General features: G+C 45.4%; 1 protein-coding gene across 2 annotated transcripts in view; it reads left to right on the top strand.

Annotated features, from left to right (window-relative positions):
* CDH4 (cadherin 4) overlaps nucleotides 1–23,435 on the top strand; it is an 836,782-nt gene that overhangs the window by 603,435 nt on the left and 209,912 nt on the right. For both annotated transcript variants that reach the window (XM_040331280.1, XM_040331281.1), the window contains exon 3: nucleotides 8,501–8,730. In XM_040331280.1, the coding sequence (XP_040187214.1) occupies nucleotides 8,501–8,730 (230 nt within the window). The remainder of the gene's footprint in view (nucleotides 1–8,500; nucleotides 8,731–23,435) is intronic.

The following is a 23,435-nucleotide window of genomic DNA, read 5'->3' as shown; positions in this document are numbered from 1 at the left end:
GCCGGGTGGAATTTTTCACTCCTCGGCACCGGCAGATGGAAGTGCCATCCGGGGAACATAATTAGTTCCTTCCAAAATCATTCAGTCTGACCAGGGGGCCTCTATGTAACCCATGACGGCCTCTTGAACAAATAGATGGCAGAGGTAAATATTTTGCCTGCTAATTTGCGCAGTTGCTGGATTATTCAGCGCCGCTCTTGTGATATTTATGCTCTAAGCCGAAAGCCTCTTTAATGTGCCCGTATTTCACAGTTAAAAATAACTAGTTATTAAAAATGCAATTGCTCTCGCCACAAAAGTACATTTTCCACTTTATTATCTTATTTATAAGCACTGCACAGTACGGTGTAGGAGGAATGTGGAATTTTAGAGCAAAACTCGTCTTACTTTGTCTGGGAATAAGGTAACCGCAACCTTTCCCATCATGCTGTGCTGATAGGTATATTAAAAGTCAACCTGACCCAAACTTGTATATTAGTCGTGTGGATGCTGGGAAAAAAAAAGAAGAGAAGGGAGGGCGCATCGACCTAGTGCATTACCACTTAATTTTTTATTAAAAACAGAATAAAACAATAATCCTACTCACAAGGAAAGCTTAAGTAAGCGCTTTTCAGACAGCTAAACGGGACCTCACGGCACCTGCAAGTGGAACCTCAGACATATGGACGGCTGACACGTTTCTGGGGCGTGCCCCCTTCCTCAAAGCCTAAGTGGTCCGTGGTAACTCTCTCCTGTGTGCCCTCGGTTATATATGTGTGTGTGTACATGTGCAGAGAAGGCCCCAGCGCAGGTGACCATCGACTGGCAAGCCCCACCCCTCTCATCCTGCCCCACCCACCCATAGGGATGGATCTCCCACAGTCGCACTCCCTAAAAAGTAGGTACCAATATCGTGGCCGAAGTGAAAGCACCATGGTAACAAACCCCCTTTGGTAACTAAAAGTATCCCCATGGGCCCCCTCTAATAAACCGGAACCAGCTACAATATAACCTTATAACCTTCTCGGTTTTGTGGGTGGGGAAAGGAGGAAGGGAGGTGGACAGGGGGAGCACAATGGACTTCAAGCAACTCCACACACGACCAGACAGTAGAGTCCTTGCCCCAAACCAGCTCCTCCTCGCAAATCGACAGGGACAGACAGTGGGCATCCTGATGAATTGGATGCCCCTGACTGACCCCGTGTGCCTGTTGGAACGCACGCCGTAGCGCAACCAGGAAGTGCGGGTACCTCCTGTGTTCCAACCCGCACTTCCGGCCACGTTGAGATGTCACTTCCTATCCTGTGCGTGCACCCATAGTGCGTGCGCATAGCAGGCCCATACGACCAGGAAGTGCGGGTGTATTTGCGTTCCACCCGCTACTTCCGGTCTACCTCCAGCTACTTATATCTCTTGCAGTTTTCATATGATGTATACCTAAACTCAATTTAGCTTAAGTGGGGGAAGGGTAAAACTTGCTGTCTGAGTCTGGTTTGCGAGATTCTAGTTTGCAAGGTAAAGCTGCGGGAACCAAAAATTGAAAAATCTTAGTTCGAAAGCATATTTTTAAATGTACACATTCAAACACTTATGCTAACAAAGGTGCAAGGTAGCAAGAGCTGCCCACGTTTTAGCAATCAAGTATGCTAGATGGCAGAGGCAGTCTGTCTCAGCAACCAAAGATGCCAGGCAGCAGAAGCCCCCTGACTTCAACTAAAGGTACTAGGTGGCAGGTGTGGCCAAAGTCCTAGCAAACCAAGGAGGCTAGGTAGCAGAGGCGGCCTGTGTCCCAGCATTAAAGGATACTAGGTGGCAGTAGACTCCTACATCTTAGCAATCAAAGATGCCAGGCAGCAGAAGCCCCCTGACTTCAACTAAAGGCACTAGGCAGCAGGCGTGGCCAAAGTCCTAGAAAACCAAGGATAATGCCACGTACACATGATCGGACATTCCGACATCAAAATTGTGGATTTTTATTCCGACGGATGTTCGCTCAAACTTGTCTTGTATACACATGGTCACACAAATGTTGTCGGAAATTGTGAACGTCAAGAACACGGTAACGTACAACACTACGACGAGCCGAGCAAAATTAAGTTCAATGATTCCGTCAAATTTTTGTGCGTTGAATTGTGTACACACGGTTTGAATTTCCGCCAACAACTTTTGTTGTAGGAAAATTTGAGAACCAGCTCTCAAATTTTTGTTGTCGGAGACTCCGACAGCAAATGTCCGATGGAGCCTACACACAGTCTGAATTTCCGACAACAAGCTCATATGGAACATTTGTTGTCGGAAATTCCGACCATGTGTACGTGGCATAATAGGTAGCAGTCCTAGCAACCAAGGATGCTAGGTAGCAGTTGACTCCTATGTCTTAGCAACCAAAGATACCAGGCAGCAGGAGCCCCTTGATTACAATTAAAGGCATGGCGTGGCCAATGTCCTAGCAAACCAAAAATGCTAGGTAGCAGAGGCGGCCTGTGTCCTACCAACCAAGGATGCTAGATGGCAGTAGACTCTTACATCTCTGCAACATCTCTGCAACATCTCTGCAACCAAAGTCCCTAGAAGCAGGAGTGGCCCATCACCCTTAAAAACAGGTTGATAAGAGATAAGAGTTGCTATTGTGACAGAACCCACTGTCACTGTGTGTTTAGTTTCCATTGGTTCTTCCTTGTCCCCTACCCCCTCTATGACAAGGCTAAGGGGAGTGTCCCTAGTTGTGTTTAAAGTGAATGTTTGGTACTTAATAAAGAGTTTATGCTCTGCATGTTTAACCCTCAACACCTGTGTGGCTTATCTCGTGATTGAGGGTTTAAGGGCTGGTTATGGCGAGTCTGCAGGCTGCGGGTGCGTTTGGAGGACAGGAGACACAGGCCTGGCGGAGGTTCCCATACGGGGTATCCAAGATCCGTGACAGCCATATTTCTGGTTCTCTTTGTGCCTCCAATACAGGGATGCTGGAGCTGAAATATACAAGCTGATATGTATCATTATTGATATTAGTCCTGGCTGACGCACAGTGAAATTACAGATATTTCGATCGTGTGTAGCCCCATCAGAGTTTTTTCATCGGAAATTCCGATGAATTCCATCGGAGTTTAGATATACTGTAGAACATGTTCTATTTTTCTCCGATGGAATTCCGTCGGAATTCCAATGAGATTTGGCCAGGTTTACTTGCCCAGGTCTAGAACATTGAATCTATAACCATGTGTAAATGTAGGCCAAATATCCCAAGCACCGCCTCTTCTAATCTGAGCCATGTAGTTCAGACAACATTGAATGATGGGACTAGAACATTTGGTCTTGCCAGAAACCTTGCCCATAAACGTATAAAAAATTTAGACCTTTCTGTCATTTATCATAGTCGTCACATTGTCTCGGCAGCATTTACAGTTCACTGATGGCTTTTAATTGCAGTTTGCATTATTTTTTTAAGAAGGACTATTTTTGTGCTTCTCTCTTGAGTAGCCTGACACACGTCTCTTGGTAAACATTCACAGTGATCTGTTCTTTTCCTGAGGTGGTTTCTTCCATTTTCATATAGTAAACAAGATCTCATTACCTCTCCTCTCACCAACATCACAGCTTACTCCATCATCTCGGTTACACCGTATGGCCAAGAAATGCCGGTCTCCGTGATAAGCCCTGAGCGATTCTTCTTCCGCACCTGCCAGCGAGCTGTGTGAAGCCTCTCACTGTTTGCCATTCCCCTCCAGATCCTGTAATCCAAAAGCAGCTTTTTTTGAGTAATTAAAATTGAAGGGGTTAAAGGGTGAAGCCCAGCAGACCGCTAATGAGGGCCTCAGAAACGACTTTGTCTGTTCTTAATCAGTTCCTTGACGTGCTATGCGCATCACTGGGCATGTTTACCTCCCGTTACCAAATAAAGGGCTTCTCAGATTCCTTAAATCTAAAAAAAAAGTGGATTCGGGGTGTGGTTGCATTGAAGACATGTTAATTACTGCCGGGGCTGTCAGCGCTGTGCATTTCACCTGGGACTCCCTGAAATCTAAATCCATCTCCAGGCAATCATTTAAGGAGATTTGACAGGGTGTTCCATTATAAAAAATGTATATTTTAAAGAACAACATTTCATGTCAGGCTGACAGGAGGAATGCAAAGCCCGGTGAAGTGAGAGAGGAGGAGGAATGAGTGAGTGGCGCAGACTACAGCATATGCAGCTTCTTCTGAAGATTTATGGCTTTCCCCATGACAAGGGTACCACAGATGTCTCGCCCTTAATACACAGTACCCACCAAAACCTCCCAAACATATAACCCTTGAGCATATAATAACAGACACTTTTTCTGGCAACCCCACTATACGCACATTATTGCGCCTGAGACGGTTATCAAAATCTTCCGCCCTCGCGTCCACGGTCCTAGCCAGTCGTTCTGCGGACTGGGCATCTCTAATCAGCAGGGGGAGCTTATCCTCCAGGTCGCTGATCCTGCGCTCAGCTGCAGTAGTTCTCTTCCTTATCTTCTGGATGTCCTGTCTGTTTAGGTTTAGGAGATATTTCTTGCACCTACAGGTAAGCCTTAATTTAGGCTTGCCTGTAGGTAAAAGTGGTTGTAAAGGGTTTACAACCACTTTAACCAAGTCCTGCCCTGTTTCCCCATATACGCCTATTATTTATTTATTTTTTTCTTCGGCCTATCTATACATTGAGATTTAGGCTGCACAAGGTCCAGAAGAAGGAAGAAGGGCCATCCATCTAATCCTGACATATATATATATATATATATATATATATATATATTTATACAGGGCCGATCCGCCCTATAGGCTCACTATGCAAGCCGCTTAGGGCCCCGCAAAGTTGCGGAGGGCCCCCCAAATTACTAGAGGCCCCGCCTGGAGAGAAGTCATTTTCAGCCCCTCACCCCGCTTCTCAACTCGCTGGCTGCATGGGAGAAGAGGTAAGAAGTCATCACCCCCAGCTTCTCACATTAAAGTAATATGTCATTTCTGACAGCAGAACACCCCCTCCCCCCGCTTTTCAACTTTAATGTGACATGTCACTGTTGGCAGCCCCCCCCCCAACTTTAATGTCATTTTGCTTAGGGCCCCAGGGAGGTCAGGATCGGCATATATATATATATATATATATATATATAAGATACATGGGCCCTTAGACTTATTAAGTGTCCATTCACACTATGCAATTTGTTAATAATTCTGTGTGATTGAAGTGCACTGCATTAGGGCAGCCCATTAATGATAAAAGCCTTGCACGCTTTCAGATGTTTACATGTTTAACTATGTATTGGTGTAATTCTATTCCGTGTGATGTTTGCTTGCCTTACCTTGTAATGTTGGACAGTTTGCATTGTCATAGCTGATCAATCTCCCTTTTGGACATGTGCAGTTTGTTTCGTTACGAAATTGAAATTCGGACAAATTTTTCATTATTTGGATGTTATCGAATTTCCGAATTGCAATAGTAACAAATTTAAACAAATCTGAAATAATGAATCCAAATTTCGGACGATATTTGAATTTGAATGGTTTTCCGAATTGAATTTGAATTTGCGAAGAGAATAAAATAGAATAGAAAATAAAGGAATTTCAAATGGAATTAAAAAATAATTAATTTGAATTTGAAAAAAAATGAAACGGATTCCGAAAATCAATTAAACAAATTTAACTAAACTAATTTATGTAAATAATAATTTGAAACAAAATGTATTTTATTTTTTTGTTCTGCACATGTTTAACCCCCTATGTCCATAGATTGCAGCTTCAGGTGTCACTCTAAGCAAAGTCCTATGGTGCTCCGGTGACTCCCATTGATTATAGGTGCTGGTGTTTGATATAAACGGGGGCTAAAGGGACTTAGTTAAATAGAATTTAAATTAGTAGATTTCCCCCTCATTTCTGTTCTAGAGTCTACAGTTAACAGAACAGGATGTGAAGGGAAATCTAACCAAAAGAGACCTGACAGAGGTTCTAAACCTTCACTTCACTGATAACCACAAAACATTCCTTTCCTTGGCTCCCTGGAGAACAGCTATCTGTAATTTGTGAATGGGCCTAGTCCCAAGAATTGCAAATCATTGTGTTCCCTGATTCCCAGCTCCACCCCCTGTTTTTTTTTTTTCTACAAGAAGAATATTGCACAGTACAGAGTCATATGAAGAGAGGCTGCAGCTCCATGCAAAAGCAAATATGTTTTTTTTTTTTTGCTGAATCTGACTGCATTGGATTACAAAAATAAAATAGCCTGTGCTTTAGCACAGCTACAGTGTTTGGCCCCTTGGGTTGCTCTTTGAATGTTCATTAGTTAAATTATTAGCGTGTGAAAAAGTCCCTGGACTGTGCTGTTGTTTTGCAGTTGATAACTGACCCATAGATGGCACATTTGCTCTCAGGCATCCATAGACAGGCAGCATATCTGCAGTCTGCAGGCAGTCGCAGTGCCCTCTGGGAGCTGGCACTTTAATTGCAGAGGTGAAAAAAGCAGAGGGCCTCTGAGGAGATGCCAGGGGAGTCATTTAATACAAAACCTAAAGGGAAATCAAGGTGGCGGCTGAGTGGGTGGGGTACGAGAAAACGCAGTCAGAAATTAATCTGCTTTTTGGTTGGTTTTCCTTCTGAATAAATAGTAATTAAATCATAGAGGACCTGACAGAGAAATTGCAGAGACACGAATCCTCCTCCGATAATTGCTTCAATTCTCCTGTTTTTCCTAAATGCCGGGTAACTTTACCTGTCTGCTTCCGCGGGAGAAAAATGACACTTTGTTGCTGATTTAACAGTGCAGCGGCTGACACTTCCATCCCCACATGTAGATAGAGAGTGTCCTAATGTGCATTTAATAAATATTCATCTGGAGCTTTCCTTCAACACCGCCACAGCTCCACGATGGAGGAGAAAAAATGTACCAAGGCTCCTCTAATTGTAGCTCTCCGGCTTCAGGTCCAGACTGTCAAGAAGTAAGGGGCTACGATCTTCTGCGACGCTACAGCACTTGTCACCGACATTGTTATGAAATGACCAGGAAAGCATTGCTATTGTAGCAGAGGAGCTATCCTTGTTTATTTACATCGTCAATATATCTGTGGTTGGTCACCATGGTCTCTTAGTCATAATGGTGGCCACACACCTATCACTCTGTCAATAAGTAAGGGGCTACGAACTTCTGAGAAACTACAGCACTTGTCACCGACATTGTTATGAAATGACCAGGAAAGCATTGCTGTTGTAGCAGAGGAGCTATCCTTGTTTATTTACATCGGCAATATATCTGTGGTTGGTCACAATGGTCTCTTAGTCATAATGGTGGCCACAAACCTATCACTGTGTCAATAAGTAAGGGGCTATGAACTTCTGCGATGCTACAGCACTTGTTACTGACATTGTAATGAAATGACCAGGAAAGCATTGCTGTTGTAGCAGAGGAGCTATCCTTGTTTATTTACATTGTCAATATATCTGTGGTTTGTCACAATGGTCTTAGTATTAATGGTGGCCAAACGCTTATCACTGTGGTCATTTAGTCCATCAGTTATTGCCTCTAAAAAATAACAGTGTGTAATGGAGTCAATGAAAAATAAGTACATTGTATATGGGCTGTTACAATAAGTTATGTTAGACATGGAGGATACCAAACAAAGACATAAGTAAGGGTGAATTATCGTATATAGTATTATAATATGCATTGAAGGAAAAGGGTTGAAAATTGGAATCGTGTGTTGCTTCCACTTGTGGTTGCCCATTATCTATACTCATGACCCGTGCCGGTGGGTGTTGGCGAAGTTTGTGTTCTAATGTTTCCCTTGGGAATAGCTGGTGGTATAATATTTGATTCCCCTGTTTTCCCTATTAATGTTTTGATGTGCTCCACCTGCATTGTGGATCCTATTCTTGAAAAATGTTCTATAAAAATCTTGAAACAGAAAATTGGAATCGTAAAAGAACATCTCGGGGTGGCCTAGGAGTGGTCTTAGGTTACTCCAGTATGTAGGCAGGTGGAGTCTATTCTGTCCACTGTAGGTGGCACTTGACCACATCGGCATTGGAGTTGAAGGGGAAGTCAGGAGGAACACAGTTCCTCTTTGTTTTCCTGGCTCACTGTGGAAGCTATCCAATTGGTTGCTGCCACTTCATGTGTAGGAGTGTAGGAACAGGTCACCTGTCTGACAAAGATGGTGATTAGTGGCAGGGAAAGGTTCCATCTTTCCTGAAGACTTCCCTATTTAAATATATGGACTTGCCAGGCCACATTCTACCTTTCCCATGATGCTCACGCACTCTGCAGTATTGTTGATCGGAAATGTAGCTACAAAACATCTGGGGCGCCAAGGTTCGCCATCACAACCCCTATTTGATAAACCTACTAAATTGAATTTCATTTTCTTCCTTGTTATAGTTTGGTATAAATGTAATATTACAAGGATATAACTTTTAAGAGTTGTGATGCCAGTAAATTCTCTTGTTAGATGCAACACATTCCTGTTAATTTTATGATCACCCTTCATATTATTATTATTTTTTTTTGTCTTTGCAGTTAAATTCAATGGGTGCAGTAGTGGAACGCAGGGCATCTGGTACGAAACCAGCAATCCAGATTTTAAGGTTGGCACAGATGGGGCGGTGTACACAGCCCGCAAGGTCCAGATCCCCTCAAAACAAGCCATTTTTGTGGTGGCTGCCTGGGACCAACAGACCCCTGAGAAATGGGAAGCCGCCATCCGACTGCTAGTGGAAGACAAGCCACTCAACCACAGCCATCACCAGGTACTAACTGAAAATTCAATGATGTCTATAGCATAGCGGTGTGTAGTACCACGTTTGGCCTAAGGTGGGGGGGGGGGGCCGGAGCCTATCGGGGGCGTTTGGAAATGCTCGGAAAATCTCGTAAATACTCAGTTTCCGAGGCTCTCCGGCGCCCCCCCAACCACTGGCCACATGCTGTATTGTATGCTATTGAAGTCAATATGGAACCAATTATTTTTGTTTCCATTGACTTCTATGGGGAAACTCACTTTGATATGCGAGCACTTTGGATTACGAGCATTCTCCTGGAACGGATTATGCTCGTAATCCGAGGTTCCACTGTATATACAGTACTTGATCACCATAGGTAAGTGGAGATGTGGAGTACTGGATCTCCCCACAACTATCTTCCCTGGTGGGGATTTTTAGGGTGACTCTCCAGGGAACAGGAGCCTTGACTCAGCTGTTGTTTAATTATGGCTGAAGGAGAGTGCCATACTGATTGTGTCCATAATATGGTTTGCTCTTTGATCCTGTATGGACAGATCCTCCCCCTCCTGCAGAGTCTCTCTTGGCAAGGCCAAAAAATACCCAGTCAGAGTAGTAAAGCTGCACATGCTCAGTTTGGTCTCTATTGGTGGAGAGAACATTTCCTTGTTGGGCTGAGCTTTTTAGGTCACATGGCATTGACATCACACATTTGGGTGTTTATACAGATTCTAAATGACAGCCCAGTCCCTCCCTCCCTCCTCCATGCTCAATAACTAAAAACGGACACAGTGGGTGGGATGTCACATCTTGATTAGTAGCAGGGTAAGGTCATAGCAGGAAGATGCATAGTAGCAGGATAAGGTCATAGCGGGAAGAAGCATAGTAGCGGGATAAGGTCATAGCAGGAAGAGGCATAGTAGCAGGATAAGGACATAGCAGGAAGGAGCATAGTAGCAGTATAAGGATATAAGGACATAGCAGGAAGAGGCGTAGTAGCAGGATAAGGTCATAGCGGGAAGAAGCATAGTAGCGGGATAAGGTCATAGCAGGAAGAGGCATAGTAGCAGGATAAGGACATAGCAGGAAGGAGCATAGTAGCAGTATAAGGATATAAGGACATAGCAGGAAGAGGCGTAGTAGCAGGATAAGGACATAGCAGGAAGAGGCATAGTAGCAGGATAAGGTCATAGCAGGATGAGGCATAGTAGCAGAATAAGGTCATAGCCGGAAGATGCATAGTAGCTGTAAAAGGACATAGCAGGAAGAGGCATAGTAGCAGGATAAGGTCATAGCAGGAAGAGGCATAGTAGCAGGATAAGGTCATAGCAGGAAGAGGCATAGTAGCAGGATAAGGTCATAGCAGGAAAAGGCATAGTAGCAGGATAAGGTCATAGCAGGAAGAGACATAGTAGCAGTATAAGGACATATCAGAAAGAGGCATAGTAGCAGGATAAGGTCATAGTAGGAAGAGGCATAATAGCAGGATAAGGTCATATCAGGAAGAGGCATAGTAGCGGGATAAGGTCATAGTAGGAAGAGGCATAGTAGCAGGATAAGGTCATTGCGGGAAGAGGCATAGTAGCAGGATAAGGACATAGCAGGAAGAGGCATAGTAGCAGGATAAGGTCATAGCAGGAAGAGGCATAGTAGCAGGATAAGGACATAGCAGGAAGAGGCATAGTAGCAGGATAAGGTCATAGCAGGAAGAGGCATAGTAGCAGGATAAGGTCATAGCAGGAAGAGGCATAGTAGCAGGATAAGGACATAGCAGGATGAGGGCTTAGTAGCGGGATAAGGTCATAGCAGGAAGAGGCATAGTAGCAGGATAAGGTCATAGCAGGATGAGGGCTTAGTAGCGGGATAAGGTCATAGCAGGAAGAGGCATAGTAGCAGGATAAGGACATAGCAGGATAAGGCATAGTAGCAGGATAAGGTCATAGCAGGAAGAGGCATAGTAGCAGGATAAGGTCATGGCAGGAAGAGACATAGTAGCAGGATAAGGTCATAGCAGGAAGAGGCATAGTAGCAGGATAAGGTCATAGCAGGAAGAGGCATAGTAGCAGTATAAGGACATAGCAGGAAGAGACATAGTAGCAGTATAAGGACATATCAGGAAGAGGCATAGTAGCAGGATAAGGTCATAGTAGGAAGAGGCATAATAGCAGGATAAGGTCATATCAGGAAGAGGCATAGTAGCGGGATAAGGTCATAGTAGGAAGAGGCATAGTAGCAGGATAAGGTCATTGCGGGAAGAGGCATAGTAGCAGGATAAGGACATAGCAGGAAGAGGCATAGTAGCAGTATAAGGACATAGCAGGAAGAGGCATAGTAGCAGTATAAGGATATAGCAGGAAGAGGCATAGTGGTAAGGTCATGGTAGGAGGGGCTTAGTAGCAAGGTAAGGTCATGGTGGGAGGGGCATAGTAGCAGGGTATTTGTCGTGTGGGAGGGGCATAGGAATGAGGTGAGGTCCTGGTGGGAGGGACATAATCACAGGTCAGGGTTTAAAGGAGCAGCAAAACAATCACTGTCTCCATAAAAGAAATACAAAGCCCCTGAAGTCTGCTATAATTTCTCTCCATTTATCCCCAAACACAATTCCGACAGATGGAATATTAACCGCGCTAAGGTTTCACTGCGTCTTCATCAGTGTTACATGGCTGAGCGCCTTTCATTTAGTGGGGCCCGGGGATATTGCGCACACCTCCTCCCCGTACAGAATAAACTTTGCCCACCGCACACTCTTTTTGCCTTTGAATCAGCAGAAACTTTCCTTGTGTTGCTCATTCTTGCGGTAAACCTGATAGCATTTCAATTAGAATATGCAGATGAGGCGCCACGTTCCCCACAGGAGCGCCTACACTCCCCAGAGGCGACTTGGCTCCATCTTGCCAATGCATTCCCTTTCTTCCATATTATCAGTTGTCCCACTTTACTCATCATACCAGTGCTCAGCCTGGAGGGGCAGAGTTTAATATGATGCTTAGTGTGTAGTCTATGTATTGTATGTACATCCATTAGACCAGGCATGTCATAGGATGGAACTGAGAGCCAGGATTGTAATTAAAAAAAGAAAAAACACTTGCCCCACTTTGGGACAACAGAGCCCACTTCAAGGCATGTACAGTGCCTAGAAAAAGTATTCATACCCTTTGTCATTTTCCACATTTTGTCATGTTACAAGCAAAAACGTAAATGTAATTTATGTGATGGACCAACACAAAGTGGCACATAATTGTGAAGTGAAAGGAAAATGATAAACGTTTTTTTTTTATTTTTTACAAATAAATATGTGAAAAGTGTGGGGTGCATTTGTATGGCGCCCACCTGAGTCAATACTTTGTAGAACCTCCTTTCACTGCAATTACAGCTGCAAGTCTTTTTGGGATGTCTCTACCAGCTTTGCCCATCTAGAGAGAGACATTTTTGCCCATTCTTCTTTGCAAAATAGCTCAAGCTCTGTCAGATTGGATGGAGAGTGTCTGTGATCAGCCATTTTCAAGTCTAGCCACAGATCGTATTTAGGTCTGGACTTTGACTGGGCCATTCTAACACATGAATATGCTTTGATCTAAATCAGTGGTTCTCAACTCCTGCCCTCGGGACCCACTAACAGGCCAGATTTTATGTATTACCTTGGGGAGATGCAGACTAGAATACTGCAATCACTGAGCAGCAAATTATATCACCTGTGATGTGTTTCAGTTATCTTGCAAATCTGGCCTGTTAGTGGGTCCTGAGGACAGGAGTTGAGAACCACTGATCTAAACCATTCTATTGTAGCTCTGGCTGTATGTTTAGGGTCGTTGTCCTGCTGGAAGGTGAACCTCCGCCCCAGTCTCAAGTCTTTTGCAGACGCTAACAGGTTTTCTTCTAAGATTGTCCTGTATTTGGCTCCATCCATCTTCCTATCAACTCTGACCAGCTTCTCTGTCCCTGCTGAAGAAAAGCATCCACACAACACGATGCTGCCATCAGGGTGATGTGCAAGATTAGTGTTTTGGTCTCATCTGACTAGAGCACCTTCATCCCCACAACATGATGCTGCCATCACCATGTTTCACAGTGGGTATGGTGTGTTCAGAGTGCAGTGTTAGTTTTCCGCCACAAATATCGTTTTGCTTTTAGGCCAAAAAGTTACATTTTGGTCTAATTTTCCACATGTTTGCTATGTCTCCCACATGGCTTCTCGCAAACAGGACTTCTTATGGCTTTCTCTCCACAATGTCTTTCTTCTTGCCACTCTTCCATAAAGGGCAGATTTGTGGAGTGCACAACTAATAGTTGTCCTGTGGATCTCTGCAGCTCCTCCAGAGTTACCATGGGCCTCTTGGCTGCTTCTCTGATGAATGCTCTCCTTGCCCGGCCTGTCAGTTGAGGTGGACGGCCATGTCTTTGTAGGTTTGCCGTTGTGCCATTTTCGGATGATTTATTGAACAGTGCTCCGTGAGATGTTGCTTGGTGTTGTTGCAAAGCTTGGGATATTTTTTTTATAACCTAACCCTGCTTTACACTTCTCAACTTTATGCCTGACCTGTCTGGCGTGTTCCTTGGCCTTCATTATGCTGTTTGCTCACTAAGGGTCTCTAACAAACCTCTGAGGGCTTCACAGAACAGCTGTATTTATACTGAGATTCAATTACACACAGGTGGACTCTATTTACTAATTGGGTGACTTCTGAAGGCAATTGGTTCCACTAGATTTTAGTTAGAGGTGTCAGAGTAAAGGGGGCTGAATACAAATGCACCCCACACTTTTCAGATATTTATATGTATATTTAGAAAACCTTTTATAATTTTCCTTTCACTTCACAATTATGTGCCACTTTGTGTTGGTCTATCACATAAAATCCCATAAAAATAAATGTTATGTTTCTGGTTGTAACATGAGAAAATGTGGAAAATGTCAAGGGGTATGAATACTTTTTCAAGGCACTGTAGTACCACATCTGTGTGTTGTAGTGCAGGGTGGTTTGTGTAGGTGTGTTGTGAATAATCAATGCACATCAATGCACCTTTTACACACACACACGTTCCTGCACAGATGTAGATGTGAGTCTGCCCGTAATGGGCCCACAAGGTAAGACAGGGAGATGTACACAACCTAAAAAAAACACCATTTCCTTGATCTGCCTTACGCTGTACATAGCATTTGGAATGAAAAGCTTTATGTCAGCGTATTTTAAAGCCAAGACTGAAACGTGTTTGTTTTTAATCACTCGCTCATTTGCATTTGGTTTTATTCATCCATCCATGCAGATGCAACCTGTAATGTAATACATGCAAATCCTGAGCGCTGTGCAGTGCGTTGCCATAGAAATGCAACTATGAGATCTCTGTGGTGTTTTCTACAACTGTCACTTTGCAACAGCTGGAAGATGTAGAAAAGCATGACGTGGATGAAGTGACGCTAGCGTCTCTGCAATGTACTATATGCAGCTTTTACACACACAGTTTTATTACAAAGATGCATTGGGCTGGATAGAAATGGTCCCAGGGATTGCCTGTATGAGGCTCAGTGACAGATGAAGTTTGTAAACAAAGCCACATAGACCATGTGATTGGCAGTTTATGGTGATCGCATTATTGGGAACCACGTCTACTGGTTGTCTATCATTAGTGTAGACCAGTGGGCATCAGCACCATTTTAGGACTAGCAGTATGTATTTGGCACTAGACTCATTGAGCAGTCTGCTGTCCAATTAGCTCTTGGAGATGTCATTAGTCTAGGGGTTCATATACTTTTTCCACCTGCACTGTGAATGTTTACATGGTGTGTTCAATAAAAACATGGTAACATTACATTTTGAGTGTGTTATTAGTTTAAGCACACTGGCCCAGATTCTCAAAGGGCTTACGACGGCGCAACGCAATGTACGCCGTTGTAAGTCCTAATCTGGCCCGGCGTATCTATGCGACTGATTCTTAGGCCCCATACACACGAGAGGATTTATCCGCGGATACGGTCCAGCGGACCGTATCTGCGGATAAATCCTCTTGAGGATTTGCGCGGATTTTGATGCGATGGAGTGTACTCCCCATCGAATCGAAATCCGCGCCGAAATCATCTGGCGATGACGTGTCGCGCCGTCGCCGCGATTATGACGCGGCGACGTGCGCGACGCTGTCATATAAGGAATTCCACGCATGCGTCGAATCATTACGACGCATGCGGGGGATCCCTTCGGACGGATGGATCCGGTGAGTCTGTACAGACCAGCGGATCCATCCGTTGGGATGGATTCCAGCGGGTAGATTTGATAGCATGTCATCGAATATTTATCCGCTGGAAATCCATCCCAGGGGATAAATATCCGCGGAAACAGATCCGCTGGAGTGTACACACCATAGGATCTATCCGCTGAAACCCATTCGCTGGGATTTTTCAGCGGATGGATTCTATGGTGTGTATGGGGCCTTAGAATCAGTTACGCATAGATATCCATTAGATCCGACAGGCGTAAGGCTCTTACGCTGTCGGATCTTAAATGCATTTTTTTTTCGCCGCTAGGTGTCGCCTCCCTTGTTTTCCCCGTCGAGTATGCAAATTAGCAAAATACGCGAATTCCCGAACATACGTGCGGTCAACGCAGTGAAGTTACAACGTTTACGTTCGATTTGCGACGTGTAAAGTTGCCCCTGCTATATGAGGGGCAACCAATGTTAAGTATGGCCGTCGTTCCCGCGTCGAAATTTAAAAATGTACGTCGTTTGCGTAAGTCGTCCGTGAATGGGGCTGGACGCCATTTACGTTCACGTCGAAACCAATGACGTCCTTGCGACGTCATTTGGAGCAATGCACCCTGGGATATTTTCAGGACGGCGCATGCGCAGTACGTTTCGGCGCGGGAACGCGCCTAATTTAAATGCTCCACGCCCCCTACCCGGCTAATTTGAATTAGGCGGGCTTGCGCCGGGTGATTTCCGCTACGCCGCCGCAACTTTACAGGCAAGTTTTTTGTGAATAAAGCACTTGCCTGTAAAACTTGCAGCGGCGAGTAGCTATGGTGGGGAGATCAATATTGATTGGTTACTATTCCCTTCTTCTTTCCCCGCTATGTTCTCCATTTATTATTGAAATTTTCTTTAATTTTTTTTTATTTATATATTTAATTTAATTTATTTTTCCTTATTTCTCTTTATTTTTTATTTTTTTTTAAAAAAAATTCTTCCTATGTTTGTTTGTTCGAGGCTCCAGTTAAGAGTTAAGTTAAGTTAAGACGGTATATACTATGTATCTGTATGTTTTGTCGATACGACTATAGTACAATTGTATGTATATCTGGGCATGGGTAAAAATTCAATAAAACTCAGATTGATAACAAACTTGCAGCGGCGTAACGTAAACCAGATACGTTACGCCCGCACAGTTTTACGCCCAGATACAAGAATCTGGGCCACTGTGATTGTCTATTGTTGTGACTTAGATGAAGATCAGATCACATTTTATGACCAATTTGTGTAGAAATCCATATCATTCCAAAAGGGTTCACATACTTTTTATTGCAACTGTACAATTGAAGTCAAGGGAGGAATACTGAGACCAAATGGAGATCTATAACGGGGATTTAGTAATATATACACCATAGGTCCATTGTCAGATCCCTTGTTCCTGTGGAAGGAGGGAGCTCCAAGAATAACCAAGTATGAAAATCTCATAATTTTACTTCATTCTGATTGATGAGTAAGATATTCCAAAAATGTCAGCTCCCCGGGGATGGTTTTTATTGCAGTTCAAGATCATTACTTGAAAAATCTGAAGCAGAGATTACCCTAATATCATTTCAGAATGTCAGAGATCCCTCTATGGTCAGTCTATGTTGTTGTTTTTTCTATCTCTTTTTTTTTTCTGCTGGAAATGATCTATGTATAAATAATCGGTTGACATCCTTTGCTCTGTGCCCGTACAGCAGGAAATTCTCTTTGTGAAGACCGGAAAAGAGGAAATATGAGTCTGATTGTGTTTACTGACATTTAATAAAGTAGCAATCTATCGCTGCTTAATTCTTCAGCGGGATCTGGCACATCCTGTACGCTGGCCGCCTGCTATACTAAAAGAAACGTACAGTGCGTTACCTCGATTTGCTGACTTAATTGCACAATTGCTCCGTTGTGTAATTGTATTGTTTCTGCAAAGGGAGCAGTAATTTTATTTAATGGCCTGTTAATCAGGGCCCGTGTTTCTGGATGCCGTGAGATGGGGAAAAGGTCACGCAGCCCCCACCACGTGCAGGAGATTCAGCGAACGCTCAGGACGTGGCATTAAAGAGGTTGTAATTGTGTCATTTTTCATTTTTTTTTTCGCTATTGCGTTTGTCCACTGTAATGATGAGAGAGTACGTGTGCAAACATGTTTAGTCTAAGGCCCCGTACAGACGACCGAACATGTCTGCTGAAACAGGTCCGCGGACCAGTTTCAGCAGACATGTTCGGTCGTCTGTACAGCCGAGCGGACAGGATTCCAGCGTACATTTGCCCGCCGGGCCTTTTTCCAGCGGGCAAATATTTCCAAACTTGTTTAGAAACAGCCCGCTGGAATCCTGTCCGCTCGGACATGTTCGGTCGTCTGTACAGACCTACCGTACATGTCCGAGCGGCCGCCATCCCTCGTATGCGTCGAATGACTTTGACGCATGCGTGGAAGCATTGAACTGGCAGGGCCGCGTCATCGTCGCGGCGACGGCACGGCCTCGTCGCCGCGTATCGAGTACGCGCGGATTTTTGTATGATGGTGAGTACAGCCATCATACAGAAATCCCCGGGCAGACATGTACGCTGAAAACGGTCCGGCGGACCGTTTTTATCGTACATGTTTGCCCGTGTGTACAAGGCCTTATAGGTCTTCTTATTATAGAATCGTAATTCTTAGGCCTTGTACACACGGGCAAACATGTCCGATGAAAACGGTCCGCCGGACCGTTTTCAGCGGACATGCCCGCCCGGAGATTTCTGTATGATGGCTGTACACACCATCATACAGAAATCCGCGCGTACATGATACGCGGTGACGAGGCCGCGCCGTCGCCGCGACGATGACGCGGCGATGTGCGCGGCCCTGGAAATTCAATGCTTCCACGCATGCGAGGGATGGCGGCCGCTCTGACATGTACGGTAAGTCTGTACAGACGACCGAACATGTCCGACGGACAGGATTCCAACGGGCATGTTTCTAAACATGTTTAGAAACATTTGTCCGCTCGAAAATGGTCTGGCGGACAAATGTACGCTGGAAACCTGTCCGCTCGGCCGTACACACGACCGAACATGTCTGCTGAAACTGGTCCGCGGACCAGTTTCAGCAGACAAGTCCGGTCGTGTGTACGGGGCCTTAAAGTGGAACTAAACCCTCCTATCATTTCCAGACATTGAAGCTGCCATCTTAGCTTCTGTTTGATCTGCAACTGTCATGGTGCTGCACATGTGATCATTTATGAAACCAGCCGCATAGTTGCCAACATTGTAAAAAAAGATTATAGGGACACTTTTTTGTCTGTGGGTGAGGTCCTATTTTAATTAGCGGGCGGGGTATGCGTTTGTAGGTGTGACATAGCGGGGAAAGAAAAATGTGGCAAAAAATGTAAGCAAAATATTGGGCGTGGCTTAAATGGGGCATGACCCAAAGGGGGTGTGGTTAGAGTCTGAGATGAACAAGGGATGGAGGGAGAAAGAGAGAAGGAAGTAAAGAAAGACATTTCCCAGGAAACAATAAAATCTGTAAAATGATCGAAATCCCAGGACATTCGGGACAGTTGGCAAGTACCGGGTTTCCCCGAAAGTAAGCCCTACCCCGAAAGTAAGCCCTAGCGTGATTATGAGGGCAGGTTGCAATATAAGCCCTACCCCGAAAGTAAGCCCTAGTCAAAGTTCATTAAAAATCAATTTTTTCAAACCTATACCTTGCTGCAATGTTTCCGTTTATTACTGTGCTAAAAAATATGGTACCGTTATGTTTAAAGCCACTGCTGATCCGTCCTCTTCTCGCCTCGTCTGCATCCCGTCCCGCTTTACTGTAAGCAGCGGGCCGGCTCTTCTCGTTCCTCCTCTCCTCCCCCCTGACATCTTCAGCCTGTCCCTTCTTACTGCATGGAGCGAGCCGATGACAGGTGACCTTGGCTCTTCTCTCTCCTTCTCTCCTCCCGCCTGACATCTTCAGCCCGCTCCTCCTCATCACGCAAAGCGCACTGACGTCAGCGGGATCTCTTCTCTCTCACTCTCTCCTCCCGGATGACGAAAGAAGAGCAGGTGAATACCGGTACACCAGGGAGCTGTATACCCTATGGTAAAAGGTATTTTCTATGGTACTGCACCTTATACAGTGCCAAGATGTCTTTCTCAAAATACTGTAATGACTCCTGACCTGACAGTTGGGGGGGGTGACAGGGGGACACAGAATCTTTGTAAAATTCATTCCGTAAATAAATAAGCCCTACCCCGAAAGAAAGCCCTAGTGCGTTTTTTGTGGACAAAATTAATATAAGACCCGATCTTACTTTCGGGGAAACACGGTATGATGGTTTGACAGTTTGGTTGAGATCACAAGTAACTGTGGCAGTTAGTAATCCCCACACATGAAAGGAATGTAACTGGTGTCTTAAACTGTTAAATCAATGGGTTGTTCCTTTCTAAAACCAGCCTGACAACAAAAAATGAAAGTCAGCAGCTCCAAATACTACTACTAAATATAAGGACACTTGCCTGTCCCAGGAACTCGTGATGTTGACACCCCAAGCCGATTCGTCCATCAGCTTCGAGTTCAGGCGCCACCAGCATTGCAAGTAAGGGAAACTGGCAGTAAAGCCTTCAGGCTTCACTGCCGGTTTCCTACTGCACATGCACGAGTCGTGGTGTGCTTTTTGAATGGTCTCGTCTTCTGGGGGACACACAGGTCACAGAAGGCCGCCGGGGAAAGGAGGAGGGTCCAGCGGCAATCTTACCAGGAAGTGGGAGCGGGTATCTGTCAAAATCAGGTACCCCCCCCAAAAAAAAGTGCAGAACATGGCAGTGGAAGGGGGAGGGTGCAAACAAGCGGAACGTCTGCCTTTTGGGTGGAGCTCCACTTTAAATCTGTACAGGAAATTTAAAGTTCCTCCTGTAGCAAGGAGGCGCCCACACATGTGCGATCCCTTTGGGTCACAAGCTGGGCTGTCCTCAGTGTGTCCTGTGAGACCAGGGAGTGGAGGGAGCAGTGCTGGAGCCGGAGACAGCGCTGGAGCAGTGACATGGAGCCAAGAAGGTGTTCAGTGATAAAGAAGGGTAAGACAGGTATTGGGGTGTTTTATGTTTCGCTCTCCCCACTGAGAATATGCCCAGGTCTTCTTTACCTGTTTCAAGGCTGCCAAGCCCAGACATACTGGATGGGGAGCGGAGGAAGATCACTCCACCAGGGAAGGCAAGGAGATAGGCAGGCGGCTGGCCGGGACTTGAGCCAAGGCAGAAGAACATGCGAGCGAAGCTGAATGGGCATGCCCCCGAAACTGAAGAAATATTGCCTCCGCTTCGACCACCCCCTAAGCTAGTAGGAGTGGCTTAACGAGGGGGGTGTAATTCAGAATTTTTTTTTTTATTCTGCACCGACTTTCTTTGAAATTGCCCCAGCCCCAGTTCAAATCCCATCCGGGAACAAAACCGGGGACAGTGTCCTCAATCCGGGGACTGTCCCCTGAAACCGGGGATGTCTGGTTACCCTAATCTAGACGGGGGTAGGTGTGGGTTGAGCTTATTGAAGCTGCCCCAGCGGGCCAGCTGGCAATGTGAAAATATACCTGACTGGCTCCTTGTGCTGCTTCTCTCTCTTCTAGTCTGGGCTCGACTGTACATTGAATTGGAAGAGATTTAATTCAGGTATCTGCTTGCATTTAAAAATACATTGAATGCTGTGACTACAGATCTGCATTCATGTGTGTCTATTATATTTCCCCGGAGTTTAGTTTTTGTTCATTTTGATATTTGTAGGTTTTCTTCTCTGCTATAGGTACGCACCGCTGGTCCGCCATTTATTCATTTATTTTCTGAAGGACCTGCTTTATGTGTGTATGCGTTGTATTTTGTGATAGCCGCATCACATGTCCTCGGCGTGCTGCTATGGAAACCAGAGAGCATCACTAGCGACAGAACCCTCATTAGCTAGTTTAAATATACATGATGCTGGCAGGCTCAACACAAAACCATTCTTCAAAGGTGCGAGCGAGGAGGTCTGAGAGAGGCACTTTGCTTCACATGTATTGTTGAAAGACGCGACGTAATTATTCTCAGTAAGATAGCAGATCAGGATTGACATCTCCAAGACAAAATACATTATTTGTTTCTTAAACTGTAATTTAACGTAACCTCTTTAGGTATCCAAACAGCTGCTCTGACACGGGCCGTCCCTTAAAGGAGAACTCCTTCTATAAAGCGTGACCCACCTTGGAGGAACATTTTGTACAAATACACGACATATCCGTGATTATTTCTCCACTTTCCCTTTTCTTGCTAGCAAAAAATGTTCAATGTCATGTCAATCATTGTCTGGTTTTCCCAGCCGTCGTTTTTTTCCATATAACTACAAGGGTGAGATTACCGCCATACTAACCCACACAGCTGTATTCAGGCCAGGCGGCTCTGGAGGGGAGGTTAGCAGCAGAAACCGTCATCCCTGCCTAATTCAATTGGTCTGGCCAGTGTCCAGACATTTGTGCGCAGATTGATTGTCTGCCCTTTACATCTGTATAGTTCTGTGGACTATACCAGTTGGTTCAGCCAGCTGTAGTACCAGGAAGACCCTTCCTCACTTTCATCAAAGGTAAGTGATCATTGACACCAATAATCTTCCCTGAGCTGAACACTAATCACCAATGTAAGGGGTCTTTCTTCTTGGTCTGACCATCACTGTAAGGGAGGAACTTCACTCATCTCCAGTATAAAGGGACACTTTGCTGACCACCAATCTGAGGTGACACTTTGATGACCACCAAGATAAGGGGGCACTTCACTGACCCCTAGTCAAAGGGGGCACTTCATTGGCGACCAAGATAAAGGGACACTTCACTCACCCTCAAGGTATGGGGGCACTTCACTCAACCCCGGTGTAAGGGGCACTTTACTAACCACCAATATAAGGTGCTACTTCGCTGACCACCAATCTAAGGGGACACTTAGGCCTTGTACACACGACCGAACATGTCCGCTGAAACTGGTCCGTCGGACATGTTCGGTCGTGTGTAGGGCCGACCGGACAGTTTCCCGGCCTAGCGGACAGGTTTCCAGTGGACAAAAGTTTCTTGGCATGCTAAGAAACTTGTCCTCTGGAAGCCTGTCCGTCGGACATGTCCGATGGTCAGTACGACTCATCGGACATGTCCGCTGGCCCGAAAACCCACGCATGCGTCGAAGTGATTCGACGAATGCGTGGAAGCATTAAACTTCATGGTGCGCGCACGTCGCGGCGTCATCGGACATGTTGGGTGGTGTGTACGAGGCCTGAGACGACCACCAAGATAAGGGGGCTCATCACTGACCACCAAGATAAGGGGGCACATCACTGACCACCAAGATAAGGGGGCACATCACTGACCACCAAGATAAGGGGGCTCATCACTGACCACCAAGATAAGGGGGCACTTCACTGACCAACAAGATAAGGGGGCACATCACTGACCACCAAGATAAGGGGGCACATCACTGACCACCAAGATAAGGGGGCACATCACTGACCACCAAGATAAGGGGGCACTTCACTGACCCCTAGTCAAAGGGGGCACTTTATTGAAGACCAAGATAAGGGGACACTTCCCTCGCCCTCAAGATATGGGGGCACTTCACTCAACCCCAGTGTAAGGGGCACTTTACTAACCACCAGTATAAGGTGCTACTTCGCTGATCACCAATCTAGAGGGACACTTAGCCGACCACCAAGATAAGGGGGCACTTCATTGACCACCAAGATAAGGGGGCACATCACTGACCACCAAGATAAGGGGGCACTTCATTTACCGCCAAGATAAGGGGGCACATCACTGACCACCAAGATAAGGGGGCACTTCATTGACCACCAAGATAAGGGGGCACATCACTGACCACCAAGATAAGGGGGCACTTCACTGACCCCTAGTCAAAGGGGGCACTTTATTGACGACCAAAATAAGGGGACACTTCATTGACCACCAAGATAAGGGGACACTTCACTCACCCTCAAGATATGGGGGCACTTCACTCAACCCCAGTGTAAGGGGCACTTTACTAACTACCAATGTAAGGTGCTACTTCGCTGACCACCAATCTAAGGGGACACTTATGCCCTATACACACGAGCGGAATTCCACTCAAGCTTGGACGGAATTCCACTCAAGCTTGGCTTGCATATACACGGTCATACAAAATTTCTCTGAACTTTCGATCGAGAAAAAAGTTTGATGCTTCCGAGCATGCGTCAAATTGTTTCCGCGCTTTTTTCCCCGTCGGAATTCCATACAGACAAACAGATTTTCCGATAGGAATTTTTCCGTCTGAAAAATTGAGAACCTGCTCTCAAACTTTTGCTGGTGGAAATTCCACTTTACTGACCACCAAGATAAGGGGACACTTCACTGACCCCCAGGGTAAGGGGCACTTTACTGACCACCAATATTAGGTGCTACTTCGCTGACCACCAATTTAAGAGGCCTCTTCACTGTGCACCACAAATCATCAATGTAAAGGGGATATTTAAAGTTTCCACCAGGTGTGTTTACTGTGGCCACCAATGTAAATGGGCCTTG

This window comes from Rana temporaria, chromosome 12, assembly GCF_905171775.1.
Source record: "Rana temporaria chromosome 12, aRanTem1.1, whole genome shotgun sequence".
In the NCBI taxonomy this organism is placed as follows: domain Eukaryota; kingdom Metazoa; phylum Chordata; class Amphibia; order Anura; family Ranidae; genus Rana; species Rana temporaria.
Note: the sequence above shows the minus strand (reverse complement) of the source record. Positions and strands in the feature narration are given on the sequence as shown.